The 18,033-nt window shown below is 42.7% G+C and overlaps 1 protein-coding gene across 1 annotated transcript in view; it reads left to right on the top strand.

Moving 5' to 3' along the window:
- The window catches only part of LOC126421040 (neuroligin-1-like), a 746,590-nt gene that overhangs the window by 573,435 nt on the left and 155,122 nt on the right, over window positions 1-18,033 (top strand). Inside the window, exon 5 of the mRNA XM_050087234.1 lies at window positions 86-385. Within this exon, the coding sequence (XP_049943191.1) occupies window positions 86-385 (300 nt within the window). The remainder of the gene's footprint in view (window positions 1-85; window positions 386-18,033) is intronic.

Raw genomic sequence — 18,033 nt, 5'->3', positions numbered from 1 at the left:
TTGATAAGGTATTTGGCCCTATTTTTTTTTTTCAAAATAGTTTTTCACATGTGTAAGTGCGAATTTATGGAACGACGTGCGGCAGGACCTGGAGTTCGGCTTCAACGAGAGCCGGCGCGACCGCATCCTGCGGACGTTCGTGCGGAACGCGTACCTGTACCACTTGAACGAGATCTTCTCGACGCTGAAGAACGAGTACACGGACTGGGAGCGGCCGGTGCAGCTGCCGCTCAACGTGCGCGACGCGACGCTGGAGCTGCTGAGCGACGGCCACACGGCGGCGCCGCTGCTGCGCGTCGGCTTCCTGCACGCGGCGCGCCCAGGGCCCGGCCGCACCTATTTCCTGCACTTCTGCCACCAGGCGGCGGAGCGCGACTTCCCGCAGGTGGGTAGGCAACCCGCACAGCTTGCGCTCGCAGTGTGCCACTGGTCTGCACCTCAATCAGAACATCTGATGAGTAGAACACGGCAAGTGCCATAACCCGATTTCCCAGAAACTTCGCTCAGTGGAAGAGGGGACAAAATAACTTAACACATGTCTTGGCTTATCTGCAGATTACTGTTTCTGAAGAAACGACGGTCGAAGTTTTCGAGGCATTTTCGAGGAACTACGTGCGTCTTTCACCGCGTGATATCCTCAAACGAAATGGTGGCACAATGGTTAGCGTCGTAGCTTCTTAATTTTTTTTCCTTGATTCGAAACACGATCATTAATTTTATTTTCGTTTTCCATTTACTTACCCCTGTCTGTAGAAGATTAGTACCCAAACGTTTTCCATAGTGTAGTTATACAACGGCATCCGTATTCGTCTCCTAACTGTATGTCAGATGAATGGTTTTAAAAAAATGACAAGATTATTTGAAATTGTTTTCGGTGAAATTCCTACGGTGCACCATGATTCATAATCAGCTAAAACGCCAGTTTTCGGAAAAATAATCCGTTACGCATGGTTTGACGCAAAATTATTGGTAAGGTGCGAAATCTTCACCAGTGGTAGCACTTTGGAACTGCCGAACGATTTCTTACGCTGGCTTCACGCGACTATTTTCTTTTTCCAACCATCCTTTGAAATTCTAGATGGTCCCTGTCCATCTCTATATAACCTCTGCCTGATCTCGATGTAATAGCGGTTGTACCTTCGCGTTTCCGCTTCACAGTCACCTCATCGATAGTCGTCTTGGGCGACTTTTGAAAGGCTGAAATGTCTCTGGTGGTTTTGTTCCTCAATTGATATCCAATGACCAGCCCATTGTCTCTCTTGACCGAGCCATTTTGTTGTTACTGCTTCTTTGCTCACAACACAGTACTCCTGGCCTCCTTTTATATTGACAAATCCGCTCTCGTGACATCTAGTAGTCAGTCCCACATTATATATCGGTGTCCAGATACTTTTGACCAGGCAGTGTGTATGGCTGCAGGGCGATCCCGTTGTGGATGCATTCACATGCTGCTCGTTCAGTTGCAGTATTAGGTTTGCTTATCGGGGTGCTAATAGTCTCCACTGTGTACTCTCGGAACTATTTCAGAACATTCTGTCGCACAAAACAAACACGTTGCACTGAGAAATAGTGCAACCAACGACAACTTTAGCGCGCAAAACAAACACGTCATACAGTGAAATAGCGCAATCAAAGAAAACTGTACAGACCGCAAGTGTCGACTGCACTTTCAGTAGCAGAGCGATAGACAGAAGTGATCAGAACAGATATAGTGACCACCCCTGTACATTCTCTGATAACATTGTTGCTATGACAAACGCCTTGTAAACAACTGTCAGTCAGTTTGTTATTCTGATCCAGACACGTATTGCGGCTTTCTACCTGTTGTACCTCTGTCACCTATAAGTCTTACACGAACGACCTGTATTTGGCTGTGTTGAAGTGACATTCTTTTAAAATTTGGTACATGTTGTTTTTAAAACAACGGTGGTTCAGAAAATGCCTGCGTAGTTTGTTTACAGTAAGCGTTTAAGGAAACAACATCGGTCAAAATAGAAACAATTTTCACAGAGCCCTAAATAACTATACCCAGAATCGCTTGTTTCAACACCTTCGGAAAAGTCCGTTTGCAATAGATTGAAGAAGTTCGTCGCGCCCGTGCTACCTTCACCACTGAATTCCGAAAAGGTCGAAGTTATTCGGTTGTTGTTCCATGAAAACTTTGATGTTCTGCGTAACTTTGAAAGCATTGCGCTACTGTTTATTTTAACCCGTGAGTTCATAACAAAAAAGTTACCTTTTTATATAAAATAGGATCTATATGTGAATAAACGCAATCTGATTTTAAGTTCCTTAGTCGTAAGAAATTTCGCAAAGTACAACAGAGTAATTAAAGAGGGGCTTAACCAAACGTAATCAAGACGAAAGTGAATCCTTAGAATAGATCACTTATAGATACAACTCGTGCTGTGTGAATGTTTTCGCTCTCCATGTCTTGCAACAGCTAGAAAATTGAAGAGACCTGAGTCAGTGTAGTACAGAAATCATATCGGTTTCTCCTTCTTCACTGGCTCGTGTCTCGAAGTTCAGGCAAATCCCGAAATGAAAACTTTATTTCCAAACACTTTCATCTCTGATTAAGGCAGCTTATACTCTCTCCGCGTTAAATTAAGTTAAAGTCAATGTAGTTATTTCGAGAACGTAGTGAATACATGTGAAAGTATGGAGCATGTGGGAGACTAATTTGAAGACAGATCAGGGGGAATGAAAATAAACTTATATGAATCCCAAATTATGTTCATACTTAGTATAATGTTCAATAATTGAATACAAGATACCGTAAACAAAAGAAAATTACCACATAACATCTGAAATGCCCGAAGTATTATTTGATGAGTGGAAGAGCAATGAGCTAAAAAACTTGTAATCTTTGATGACTGAAATAGAATTGTATATTCATCCCAAGTGATCTCAAAACTAGTGTGCGCGAACAGAGACCATACATTTCTCAAGTCAATCCTGACTGGAAAATGTATCACAGACAGAAATTTAATGCTACGTAAGCTGAAAACGACGTAACGTACAATCACGTAAATATATTGCAAGCATGGGAGCCAGTAACCATCTCACCATAATCCAGGACGAAATCAGTCGAGTATGCCCAGTTCACTTCCACGTGACAAGCGTCTGTATTTTCTTTTTTTCATTAGTCAGTATTCTGACTGGTTTGAAGTGTGCCCCCCCCTCCTCCTCCCCTCCTATCACCCTCCCCCCCGCCCTGACGAATTCCACTGTAGCGTTATCCAGTCGTAGTATGGGAAGATGTCAGCCGAGTGTTTAGTCTGGTAACCTTCTCTTAATGGAGAGAAAAGCAAAACCGTACACTTCACGAAACGCCACAGTACATCAACCTTGACTACACGCTTAATGAGTGAAACTGGAATCATGTAATTCGAAACTTCTATAATCACAAATCAGAGCTTGTCGTTTCGTTTTACAACTTAAAAGTCCTTTTTGTTTCATTTTATGTTAGGAACTTATTCTACTAAACAAACAAGCAAATGCTGTCAGAACAGGCATTGAACGCCCAACGATACCGACCAGCTACCGTGTCATTATCAGTTGTTAACCGTCACCGGACGCGGATATGGCATGTGGTCAGCACACCGCTCTACCAACCGTTGCCACTTTTCGTGACCGGTTCGGCTACTTCTCAATCAAGTAGCTCCTCAGTTGGCGTCATAGCGGCTGAGCGCATCCCGCTTGCAAACAGAACTCGGAAGAATCTGACGGTGACCATCCAAGTGCTAGCCAACCCCGACAGCGTTTAACTTTGATGGTATGAAGGGAACCGCTCTTACCAATGCGGTAAGATCGTTGGCTCCTGTTCTACAAAACACCGACGTAATATACAATTTATGTGTGTCTTTCAAGTTAGTAGTTTTTATTGGTATATCAGATACTGATTACGAAACAGGAAAATAAAACAGAGTTTACCTATAATTAACTCAGGGAAAGTGCAACAGTAAACCACAGAGAAAGAGATACGCATTTCTAACTAGTAGACGACGATATGGTGTAGAATTCACGCAAATAGTTACTTCATGACTAACTACAGAACATTTTTGTCACAATCTTGCGTTGTTTGCAACTGGTAAACCATTCAAAATTTTCAATCTATTATTCTGAACTAACAACATTCATCGTTACAAAAGTCTTTCGGTTGGTACTACTGTCTTTGTTCTGCTGAAGTACCAGCAGCGGATTCTTATAGCAAAGATATTAATGACAGTAATCTCAGAAATAAGAATACATTTTCGGACGCCCAAAACCTTCCCTTGAAATGAATTCATAATGAATACCACTGAATTTCCTTTGAACTGGATGTTATTTATATTACAAAAGAAAAATATTTCAAATAAAGGAATGTCACTGGTAAGTTTCACAAAATTTTGGCGACAATGGAAATAAATCTTTTGTAACAGGTATTTAAGATATGAATCGTACAAGTTCACAACAACACTTGGTACTTTTTAACACCCATGACCTGACATAATTAGAAAAAAACAGGAAATCGTCACAGAACAATAATGACAAGGCACACGAAAACTTCACCCAGTAGTTTGCCCAGTTTCTTTTTCGAAAGACAGAATAGAACATTTCGTCAGTATTGAAGCATATAATTATGGACAAACAGCTCACGTGGACAAGGATGGGGTAGGGAATCGATTGTGACTTGGTAATAGGAACCATCCCAGCATTCGCCAAAAATATTTTATGGAAGTATCAAATTCAGGATTTTTCTCCCGCTTCTTGTATTAACCACCTTGCCAGATCGCTCGGTGAAAAAGTTACATTTGTTGAAAAGAGTAACATAAGGGAGAGTTAAGACTATCAGTAAAGTTACACTCTCGAGTAGATGAATAAAGACCGAGCGAAACGAAAGAGCCGGCCGTGGTGGCCGTGTGGTTCTAGGCACTTCAGTCCGGAACCGCGTGACTGCTACGGTCGCAGGTTCGAATCCTGCCTCGGGCATGGATGTGTGTGATGTCCTTAGGTTAGTTAGGTTTAAGTAGTTCTAAGTCTAGGGGACTGATGACCTCAGATGTTAAGGCCCATAGTGCTCAGAGCCATTTTAACATTTTTTTAAAACGAAAGAAAAAAAGCTGATTTTGTATAAGCAGAATGTAAATATGCGTGTGACACTTCAGAACGGGTATCAGCAAGAGAATTTTTCTTTGTGTTATCATGGACCTTGCCGATGGTGGGGAGGCTTGCGTGCCTCAGCGATACAGATAGCCGTACCGTAGGTGCAACCACAACGGAGGGGTATCTGTTGAGAGGCCAGACAAACGTGTGGTTCCTGAAGAGGGGCAGCAGCCTTTTCAGTAGTTGCAAGGGCAACAGTCTGGATGATTGACTGATCTGGCCTTGTAACAATAACCAAAACGGCCTTGCTGTGCTGGTACTGCGAACGGCTGAAAGCAAGGGGAAACTACAGCCGTAATTTTTCCCGAGGGCATGCAGCTTTACTGTATGATTACATGATGATGGCGTCCTCTTGGGTAAAATATTCCGGAGGTAAAATAGTCCCCCATTCGGATCTCCGGGCGGGGACTACTCAAGAGGATGTCGTTATCAGGAGAAAGAAAACTGGCATTCTACGGATCGGAGCGTGGAATGTTAGATCCCTTAATCGGGCAGGTAGGTTAGAAAATTTAAAAAGGGAAATGGATAGGTTGAAGTTAGATATAGTGGGAATTAGTGAAGTTCGGTGGCAGGAGGAACAAGACTTATGGTCAGGTGACTACAGGGTTATAAACACAAAATCAAATAGGGGTAATGCAGGAGTAGGTTTAATAATGAATAGGAAAATAGGAATGCGGGTAAGCTACTACAAACAGCATAGTGAACGCATTATTGTGGCCAAGATAGCTACGAAGCCCACACCTACTACAGTAGTACAAGTTTATATGCCAACTAGCTCTGCAGATGACGAAGAAATTGAAGAAATGTATGATGAAATAAAAGAAATTATTCAGATTGTGAAGGGAGACGAAAATTTAATAGTCATGGGTGACTGGAATTCGAGTGTAGGAAAAGGGAGAGAAGGAAACATAGTAGGTGAATATGGATTGGGGGACAGAAATGAAAGAGGAAGCCGCCTGGTAGAATTTTGCACAGAGCACAACATAATCATAACTAACACTTGGTTTAAGAATCATGAAAGAAGGTTGTATACATGGAAGAACCCTGGAGATACTAAAAGGTATCAGATAGATTATATAATGGTAAGACAGAGATTTAGGAACCAGGTTTTAAATTGTAAGACATTTCCAGGGGCAGATGTGGACTCTGACCACAATCTATTGGTTATGACCTGTAGATTAAAACTGAAGAAACTGCAAAAAGGTGGGAATTTAAGGAGATGGGACCTGGATAAACTGAAAGAACCAGAGGTTGTACAGAGATTCAGGGAGAGCATAAGGGAGCAATTGACAGGAATAGGGGAAATAAATACAGTAGAAGAAGAATGGGTAGCTTTGAGGGATGAAGTAGTGAAGGCAGCAGAGGATCAAGTAGGTAAAAAGACGAGGGCTAGTAGAAATCCTTGGGTAACAGAAGAAATATTGAATTTAATTGATGAAAGGAGAAAATATAAAAATGCGGTAAGTGAAACAGGCAAAAAGGAATACAAACGTCTCAAAAACGAGATCGACAGGAAGTGCAAAATGGCTAAACAGGGATGGCTAGAGGACAAATGTAAGGATGTAGAGGCCTATCTCACTAGGGGTAAGATAGATACCGCCTACAGGAAAATTAAAGAGACCTTTGGAGATAAGAGAACGACTTGTATGAATATCAAGAGCTCAGATGGAAACCCAGTTCTAAACAAAGAAGGGAAAGCAGAAAGGTGGAAGGAGTATATAGAGGGTCTATACAAGGGCGATGTACTTGAGGACAATATTATGGAAATGGATGAGGATGTAGATGAAGATGAAATGGGAGATACGATACTGCGTGAAGAGTTTGACAGAGCACTGAAAGACCTGAGTCGAAACAAGGCCCCCGGAGTAGACAATATTCCATTGGAACTACTGACGGCCGTGGGAGAGCCAGTCCTGACAAAACTCTACCATCTGGTGAGCAAGATGTATGAAACAGGCGAAATACCCTCAGACTTCAAGAAGAATATAATAATTCCAATCCCAAAGAAAGCAGGTGTTGACAGATGTGAAAATTACCGAACAATCAGTTTAATAAGCCACAGCTGCAAAATACTAACACGAATTCTTTACAGACGAATGGAAAAACTAGTAGAAGCCAACCTCGGGGAAGATCAGTTTGGATTCCGTAGAAACACTGGAACACGTGAGGCAATACTGACCTTACGACTTATCTTAGAAGAAAGATTAAGGAAAGGCAAACCTACGTTTCTAGCATTTGTAGACTTAGAGAAAGCTTTTGACAATGTTGACTGGAATACTCTCTTTCAAATTCTGAAGGTGGCAGGGGTAAGATACAGGGAGCGAAAGGCTATTTACAATTTGTACAGAAACCAGATGGCAGTTATGAGAGTCGAGGGACATGAAAGGGAAGCAGTGGTTGGGAAGGGAGTAAGACAGGGTTGTAGCCTCTCCCCGATGTTGTTCAATCTGTATATTGAGCAAGCAGTAAAGGAAACAAAAGAAAAATTCGGGGTAGGTATTAAAATTCATGGAGAAGAAATAAAAACTTTGAGGTTCGCCGATGACATTGTAATTCTGTCAGAGACAGCAAAGGACTTGGAAGAGCAGTTGAATGGAATGGACAGTGTCTTGAAAGGAGGATATAAGATGAACATCAACAAAAGCAAAACAAGGATAATGGAATGTAGTCTAATTAAGTCGGGTGATGCTGAGGGAATTAGATTAGGAAAGGAGGCACTTAAAGTAGTAAAGGAGTTTTGCTATTTGGGGAGCAAAATAACTGATGATGGTCGAAGTAGAGAGGATATAAAATGTAGGCTGGCAATGGCAAGGAAAGCGTTTCTGAAGAAGAGAAATTTGTTAACATCCAGTATTGATTTAAGTGTCAGGAAGTCATTTCTGAAAGTATTTGTATGGAGTGTAGCCATGTATGGAAGTGAAACATGGACGATAAATAGTTTGGACAAGAAGAGAATAGAAGCTTTCGAAATGTGGTGCTACAGAAGAATGCTGAAGATTAGATGGGTAGATCACATAACTAATGAGGAAGTATTGAATAGGATTGGGGAGAAGAGAAGTTTGTGGCACAACTTGACCAGAAGAAGGGATCGGTTGGTAGGACATGTTCTGAGGCATCAAGGGATCACCAATTTAGTGTTGGAGGGCAGCGTGGAGGGTAAAAATCGTAGAGGGAGACCAAGAGATGAATACACTAAGCAGATTCAGAAGGATGTAGGTTGCAATAGGTACTGGGAGATGAAAAAGCTTGCACAGGATAGAGTAGCATGGAGAGCTGCATCAAACCAGTCTCAGGACTGAAGACCACAACAACAACAATATGTTTCTGACAAAGACATGTGAGTACAATTCATTTGGTGCCACAGGTTTCACGCAGAAACATTATATCGATAATTCGTAAGCATCAAATGACTGTGAGTGTGCATGCACTGTGTTTCACTGAGCACGTCTTGAGATTTTTGCAAACTTACAGAACTCACAACTGAAAATCATGGGCTAATTACATGTGCTTCTTCAAGATTCCTCCACGACTGTATGGACATTAGTTGCGGCTTTCCTGAGTGCGGCCGACAAATTTTCTGTATTCGTGGTGAGTTAACGTTGTTCATCTTCACTCTGAAATTACACACTTACGGCGGTACACAGCTTTACGGTACGTAAATCCAGTTCACAGTGCACAGTCGTCTTTATAGCTTTTGTTATGATTCATCACGCTTTCACGCCATTTACTGACGGCGCACTTACGCACTGTTCAAAGAGTACATCAGTATTAGACACCAGGCCACGCTTTTAGTATACCATCACTCCATGTATTGGCGAAGAGAGCAATCTTCTTCATACTAATCGACTGAAAAAACGTGTGTATGAGGCGAGACGATGGAAGACCACAAGGGAGCGATGCAAAAGCAACTTGGTGGAAATGATGAGGAAGAGTGAGAAAGGGGAGAAAGTTTGTAGGTCTGATGATACCTTGAGGGTATCTCTTTTTTGAGTCCCAGTATCCACAGGATCAGGTGCAATCATAGGGGAGCCTGAAGCTGATGTAATCTACCGCAAATAAAGTAAGACCTATAGGTACAACTGGAAGTGTCATCCATGTTCCATAAAGATATAGCAACAGCTATGGATGGATCTACAAGGATATTCTAGTCCTGTTCTTGCTGGAGTGAGTCACACATCACCCAGTACATCATATTACCTCTGTGTAACCCTAGGTCTTCACGAAACTTGTAATCATTTTAATCAACACCAGTTTTATTTGTATCGTTGCATGTGAGAGGCCGCGAACGTGACCTGTTAATGATCCATTTGCCGCAGCTACGGTACCTTATCGCTTCCCAGGGACCACTACTGTGTAATCAAGTTGTGCAGCAGAGCTTAAAGAACGCGATAAATTATGGGGAGCGTGTGTAGGAGGTAGGGGGGGGGGAGGCTTAGGGAGGGAATTAAGCACAAGCACTGTACCCTGAGTGTCGCTAGCTTTCTGTTAATTCTGCCTAAGCATGGAGGAGGGGAGGAGGGGGCGGGGGAGTTTCATTAACTACGATAGGAAAATCAAGGACTACAGGATAATTATGATTCATTTTATCAGTGGCATACCTACAATTAAAACAATCTAGCATTCATTACAAACAGATCACTTAAAACAAGTAGTGCATTGGTAACAAAAATGTAATTTTATAAGTAATTGTTGGCAAAGTTCTGAGGCAAATGAGAGTAGTAAACTGATCAAGCCACGATCATCGTTATCCTATCACGGAGTTAAGCGCGGAGTACGCACCGATTCCATGGCTACCACGGCAAAGCGACAGGGCAAGGGTCCCCTAATCCCATATATTAACCCACTTATCATACGCTAAAACATGCTGTTGCTGCGGAATGACCTTACCCTAGTCAAAGATGACCACCAACAAACCGAAACAGTGCTATCTCAAAACCACCTAAGACAGCAGTCCCAGACATGGAAGATGCAGATGAATCCCTATCGGTAGTCAGAAGGCGCCCTCCATCTTTCCTCAGAGTCTGGATCCCGCGTGTGGTGTCCTCTCCAGAGTAAGCAGCCTACATTTTCTCTCTCCACTATACCAAACCTAACTGTTCTGGTGGCTGTTTTCTGCACATCTAAAGTTCTTCAATCAATCGCTAAATTTACTGCCAATACTGGCCAATGGTATATCTTTGTAGTAGTTGCACTCCCTCCTCCAGAGACTCTGTAAAACTGTTTCCCCAGTCAACGGACTTAGCACACCCCTTAATCTAAGAAGTTGAGCTCAGAACCTAAGGCGCAGGCCATCCACCAACGACTGATGGTGTCATTTTCATTTGCACATTTTCAGACTATGGGAAAACAGACAGGAAAGAATTATCCTGTGTCTCTTGGTGTCAGCTTGGCGGGCCACCAGCCAAGTGATAATAATTCAAGTTAGCTGATGTTTTTGTACACTTCCTAAAAATGTAGCCAAAACCTACACTTTCACAGGCTCTGGCATTCCGACAATATTTCTACAAAGTTACTCATCCCAGCGGGAAAGATTTTTCATGTCACGTTGTGGATGTGTACTGTGAACAGAAAGTTAAACTAGGTCAACTGTGGTGGGAGGGGGGGGGGGGGGAGGGGTGGCAGCTCTTTAACACAGTGCCAGGGTCTCGATATATTGTCTGGAGGTTTCGTTGCCTGTCGCCTTGGTGGCAGCAGTAGGGCCTTCTACGACCTGGTTCACAACAGCTCCGTCCTTCTGATCCATACCTGGTCGCAGCTGCATTCTTCGGTCTGAAAGGAAGCCACCTTCCCCATCCCAAGGGACACGTCAGCGTTGTCCCTCAAGCGTGCGCTTGCTCCCAGTGGCCTCTTGTCCGTCACAACACACAACTACTACAGCATGCAGCAAACCATGTCAGAATTTAAAAGTCACCGAGAGTTAGTAGTGTCATTGCAATCACTCTCCTATTATTCATTTTAATTTCAAGTGGAATTGTTGTGTTTGATTGTCACTAACCCGTTAATTCATCCCATAGTCTCACACGGGAATGAGATGTGGTTTGCTTGAATGACTAGCCACCTTTCATCACTCCCTACTCACAATTCAGATTTTTCACGAGAGATGTCATACTCAAAAATTGCTAGCGTGGCATCCTAAAAGCTAAATCTTGAGGGACCTAGCTTCCTTATGATCTCCTCGTGCTACCTTCACACACAGGAATTGGGAGGAGAGGAGAAACTGTAAAACATAATATCCTTTCCAACCCACAAACACAGATATTGAAGCAAAAGCTCCGTTCACGCTTTGGGAGCCACCCTTTTCATTCACACTTCTAACTGGGCATGAAGCTGAAGATAAATTACTTGACTTCATGCAGGGCGTTGCAATTGTACAAACATTAATTGCAAAAATCGAAATAACAACCAAAACTACAAACAAAACTCTGCCAGGCTCTTTGAAAAAACACATTCACACCTTAATACGAGGGAAAATTACATATTATATAATCCCCTTCCTGAAAACATTTGTTGGTCCCTGGTACATGATTCCTTCATCTGATTCTGTAAATAAAGGATTGGTGTTATAAGGTCTAGCCATCATATTCATCTTCAGCATCCATCACACCACCAAATGCATCTTTAATGAATTATACGGAAAATAATACACTACAACAATTACTCTTAGTTAATCAATACAGAAAATACAGAATTGAAATCAATGAGCAGATTATGAAATACAACATTATATAAGCACTGTGTAAGTGTTTGCAGTAATGTTAAGACCCAAAGTAAATTAACGAGATATATGCAAGAATATGAGAACACACATGTTCCATATTTCGTCCAATTAAAAACAGTAGTAACAATATATAAGCAATGTGTAAGTGTTGTGATACCTCCGGCCATAGCCACTTTCGCCAACTCGCAGCGCCAGTGGCCGAGGAGGAGGAGGAAGCCAGACACCCTGCAGTGAGCACCTGAAGAAAGAACGTTCCTTCCATTCTCCAAGCACACAGCGGGAAGACGGGTGGACGCCCTCGCTTCACTCAAGAAGGGACATCTTACGAAGGACCTGGCTGCCCGAGAAGACTGCTGATAACTGATGGATACCTGAAGCCACTAGAATAGAACATCTAGAATGTTTTCCCAAAAGCATGTGAGATCTACTGCCCTGGCAGCAGTCATTTTACCTGCCTTAGAAAGCAGGAATGTGCCAACAATTCCAGCACCCCACACGCACAGGGAGGAGCGTACACAAAGCGCGGAGAATTCGTGGAGGGAGACGTGTGAAAGGAGTAAACGATCTGAAAAAGATGTTTTTTCCGACAGTAAGAACGTTCGTCATAAATAACAGACACCAGCAGAATCTGAGACAAAGCCCAAACATGCGTCTGTCCAGACCTTATTCAGAGATAGCGGTTATTAAGAAGTTTTGTGTAGCTGCTGTCACAACAGCTTCGGAATGCAGAAATAACATCGTCAGAATATGAAATCGTGAGAAAGATTCCAATTCTGAGGCACACACCAGCCCACGCCACATAGGAAATATCTACCCTGCAGGGAAGGTGTGGCCATGAAACGGCTGTCTGTCATTGGGCTGCATTGAAAATTTTGTCCGCGAATGACAACGCCGAAAAGAAAAAAAAAATTCGAAGAGGAATTGAGCTGGGAGATGGATGAAGAGCGAAAGGGGGCGGTCGGTGAGACGGCGTGGAAACGAGAGGACATGAGGTCTCTTCCACCAGTCTCCAACTTCTACCTTCTTAAGCCATTATATCACAGCTTCGGCTTCACAACCGACAGTGGGCATACAACGCGGAGATCTTACCTGGACCACGCCAACAAAGCCGCGATTGCTGATAAGGGCAACCGACTCGTGCCGCACAGCACTGAGGCGACGCGCGGTGCCTAAGCAGCGCCTGCCGCTGAGCAGTGCACGACGAATGATAACGAATGATGGTGAGACGATTCGTCCTGGCCCCCTCTTCCCCTTAATAGCCGACTCGTGTCCACGCCCTGAGATTTGTAATTTTGTTTTGGTTGGAGTCAACAGCACTGAAATAAATACATTTCCTTCACTTTTCAATTATCTAAGCGATCCTTTTGCCTTCATACTTCAAGCCCCTAAATTTCATGCCCTTTGTGTTTGATTTCATTTATCAATTAATTGTTGGCTCCTAGTGTGGGGCAATGTCATCAATCATCTACTCGTCATTTGAATTCCGACAGCAGAGAATTCTCAGTTCACTACAGTGTATGTAATAGAATAGTGCCAAAAAAGGTAATTAAGAACATTTTTATATATGCAAGGACATCTCATGAGCTGCAATGTTTTGTATTTCATCCCAGGAAAAGTTCAGTCAACCCCAGCTATGTGGGATCATTCCGATTGGGATAGAATGGAGAGCGAGCCTATACTGGTGGTTGTACACTCAAAGCATTTCGCACTGACGCTCAATGGTATCTTAATCTGAATAGAAACACCTATGAAATTTATAATTACTAGTTATGCCGGTATTGATACCGTAATTTTACTGCCTGTGCGTCTTCCACGAAGGATACATTACAATACATGATGAACATAATATGATTCATGTCATAAGCTCTCTAGTAATCCATAACCACTTTATAAACAAATATGTCATATACTCTCACATCACCATGTATGAATTACAAATTCAGAACTAGCAAGTGAGGTCGTGTTGAGGCATGAAGTCCAATTTAAAGAGAGAGCAGATACTCTTCACTCGTCGTCAGATGTATTTAATTCGAGCCATCTTTGCGCCATGGGCATGGGAGAGTCATCCTTCTTTCATGGCTGTTGCCCATCTAGGAATCAGCTTTCCAACATCTCACACAGCGACAGATGGGGCGAAGTGAGTGTCTCACGGTTGGCGATACACATTCTCATGTTTTTTTTCTTCTTTTTGCGCCTGAGTGGCTCTGTCAGGATTAGGTTTTGGCCAGTTTATTACCCCTTAGTAGTGCAACCATATGTGGAACCCCCCTACATTCTGGCAACTGTTATGATCATTCTGTAAATGCACGAAGACACAAAACTGGCTCATAGAGAACAAAAAGCATGTGATGTTAACAGCGTAGTGTGTTACATTTTTATCTCTGTATACATAGGGCAGAACATGGCTTAATGTTTAAAGCTGCATTGTATGGTTAAAAGCAGGGGATTGGTCCTCGCTAGGAGAAAATTGATCATGGAGGTATGCCCCTTGGCACGGTGCTACTATGAGCTGTAACCTGGCCAGCTCGCTGTCCTTCAAAAAGGAATAGCGTCTATTTTACCCCCACTGGGTGCCTCAGTGTGTATGCGAAGCCTTAGCATTGTACCGCCCTCTGTTGCCAACACTGCGTTGTGGCGTGGCTGCTTGTTGGTTCAGCTAACGTGCCAGCAAGGACACGCCCCGCTCTACACCCAACAATATGCTGCAGGCCCCATGCTGTGGCTTCGCCACTACTGATCCCCTCGAGGCATGTGCCGAACAGGAGGACAGCTGACTGTCCACACTCCACTGATTCCTCATACCAGTGAGCGGCCGCCCTCCTGTGAAGCCATTACCTGGTCCCCAGTTCACCTCAGCATGTCCAGTGTGTAGCGCTCACACTCATGCCTGCTACTGCAGAGTCATCACATACCATTCATTGCTCGTTTTCACCTCCCCACATATATAATGTATAAAACATTCGTTATTACATTCATCAAAGTACAATTAAATTTGCAATATGCCCCTATTAGGTTTTTATCCTTCTTATTACATTATTCTAACGTGGTTTAATACTCCACACAAAATTTAATAATTTTTATCTTACGTATCTGCTTATAAATGAGCACATTTTTAGTAGTATTACATTGGCCTCGGCTTTCGGTTATTCTTGTTTACCCTACATTCCTCTGTGATCGTTTGTGGGGTTGTAGACGGTGTGTATTTTTCATCAGTGCTTATTAGCTTTCTCTGTCGCACATTTTATTGAAATGGGGAAAAAAAAGAAATTTATGTACTTATTCTGCACAAATCTCTCGTTACAATCAAGTTTATTCCTTTGGACAGACTCTCATTCACCCACTTTACTACTAGTCCACTTATCATTCCGTTCTTCACCTCCCTTGAGTACTTCTAAGGCAGAACACTTGCTCCCTAATCTTCAACGGCACCCCATTCTTCCACAGCATATAAAGAAAAATACCACACACATTCTGCACATGGACCATCATATTGAGCCTCACTTGTTTAATCGAACCACTTGCTCAGCGAGGATTAAAAAAAATCATCTTTAGTTCCCTCAGAAGTACTCATATTCTCTTTCACTTACTAAAGTGTCAAAAAAAATACAGGTTCTCCGGAAGTCGCATGCGTTCCTTCACATCCTTGTACTCCAAGCTCTCTAATAACGTATGTACCTTCCTCCCTTCTATTTGGTCTTACAGGGCTCCTTGCAAAACTTGTGCACTTAATTAATAGTCAGTATTCTCATTAGACCATTTCCTCCTTTACTACATTCAATTTCCACCTTTACTATGCGTCCGAAGCTGCACAAGGTACTCCCAAGTTGGCTTCTTCTCTCCAAACGCCTACATTTACTCCCAATAAATCGTAATATAATTTGAATCATCACATACTTCGCTAATCCTGATTTCACTTGAACCAGTTCCATTCTGTCATTTATTCTTACCCAAAAGGCCTTTCTTACATTTTACGTCTTTCCCTAAAATGTTTTATATTGCTGACACGATGTTCTCCCGTACATTTGCCTGTCTTGAGCGTCTCCACCACTACGACACTGGCACGGATAATATACGAAACGAAACCCTCGCTGGTCCTAGACAGCCTATGCGACCGTATCAAAATCTTCTGACCTACTTCATAGCTTCATGCTTCCGCGGACCGCTCCATTCCTTCTTACCTCATTGCCACGGCTGCTCGACACAGCCACTTCTTTACGTCACTGGTGTGGTGTTTCAGGAACTCTAACATCTCTGTAGCTTTGTCTGCGGCTGGCTTATTCTTCAGTACAGTCAACAGATCGATTCCTGTTGCACTAGGTGGCAAATTGTTCACCTCCTGAAAGTCTGTGAGGAACACAACCCACGATGCATGATATTTGCTGCAATATAATCGGCAGAGTGATCTTAATTCTCTCATGGTCCTCTCGGATATATTAAATGAAGGGTAGTAAGTTGATATAAATAGCGGCCTGATCCTCTGTCAACTCAATACCCCTTTCCATCTCGACCGTAACTGTAGCCTGTTATCAGATATAACCTTTTCTACTCGCCCAAACTGTTTCAAGAATTCCTTCTCGAATGCATCCGATACCGTCCTGGCACCAAGGCCACGTATTTCGAGGTCAATTCTACCGTTACCAAAATATCGGTACCTTGCGACGGCATATGCTACGAAATATGTTTTAAAATGCAGACCATAAAAACGGCATTTTTCCAGAGCTCATACATCAATTTCTGTTGGTGATAGAAAAATAGCGTCTTGTGTTTGGATAGCCCTACAGCACAGCGTCAAAGTTCGAATATTGCACACTTCCTCCAGATCAGGCAAATGCAGTAAATCGGTTGGCTCTTTTTGCATTAGATGTAGATCACGATACGCCTTAAAGGTCTTATGAGGCACCATTTAGTTCATGGGAAGGTCCTGCGAAAACCAGAAAAACATGGTATGTTGGGTACCAGAACAGAGCCACGGACTCCACGACGGCTTCCACATCAAATTCCTGAAATTTTTGTGATACATTCCTAAGATAACGATTTTCAACAAAATTTGAAATTTCCTTGATAACTTTATCCGTTTCCGGGATACAGAGGTTCAAAATTGCTCTAATTGTACAGGTAAACTAAGCACGAAAAACCCGGTGTGAGGCGAAAACATAGTTTATAAAGTGACTTAGCACGGAGAAATACGCTGTAAAGTGTCTCCTTTATCACCAGCGGGGTTCTGGAAACCACATGTTTTAGTATCGAAGCACATTCAAAATCTTTGTGCACGGAAAATCTGGTCTGAGGTGTAAAATTACAAGTCTTTTCGTTATTTCAATTTCACATAAGTAAACTATCAAAATTTTATTGACCTATACAGTTCTTTTCATCTGGAGCAAGGAAAGGAAGGGAACCAGCGAAAAAATACTCCTAGCGGAGAACAAAAAAGGCGAATATGCTCCTATATAAAGGACACTGACTGAAAATAGGGGGCCCAGTTGCCTCATTCTGCCTTCCTCAGCACTTATACAAATTTTCCCAAATATTTTCAACATAAACATCATTTCCGCCCTTTTTATTGCTCACGAAAACTACACATTGCATGTTGTACCTCCAAACAACGAGATCTCCAGAGGTGACTGTCCAGATTGCTGTACACGCCGGTACCTCTAATACCCAGTAGCACGTCCTCTTGTATTGATGCATGCCTGTATTCGTCGTGGCATACTATCCACAAGTTCATCAAGGCACAGTTGGTCCAGATTGTCCCACTCCTCAACGGCGATTCGGTGTAGATCCCTCAGAGTGGTTGGTGGGTCACGTCTTCATAAACAGCCCTTTTCAATCTATCCCAGGCATGTTCGATAGGGTTCATGTCTGGAGAACATGCTGGCCACTCTAGTCGAGCAATGTCGTTATCCTCAAGGAAGTCATTCACAAGATGTGCACGATGGGGGCTAATGCCACTCCAAAACATTCATATCTATCACGGCGAAGTTTCTAAAACAAACAGTGTTGATATAACCAATCTATATGCTGAACACCTTAGAGTGGGCACGTTATTGCCAAGGAATACGCGCCTGAAGACGAAAAACGGGACCGTATGCCTACCGGTAGATGCCCTATCAAAATCACCACATTTCCCATTAAAAATCTTCACATCTTCTAATAGATACGAAAAGGAT

The sequence above is a fragment of the Schistocerca serialis genome, chromosome 1, assembly GCF_023864345.2.
Source record: "Schistocerca serialis cubense isolate TAMUIC-IGC-003099 chromosome 1, iqSchSeri2.2, whole genome shotgun sequence".
In the NCBI taxonomy this organism is placed as follows: Eukaryota; Metazoa; Arthropoda; class Insecta; order Orthoptera; family Acrididae; genus Schistocerca; species Schistocerca serialis.
The sequence above is the reverse complement of the archived record's forward strand: the minus strand, read 5'-3'. Positions and strand labels throughout refer to the sequence as shown.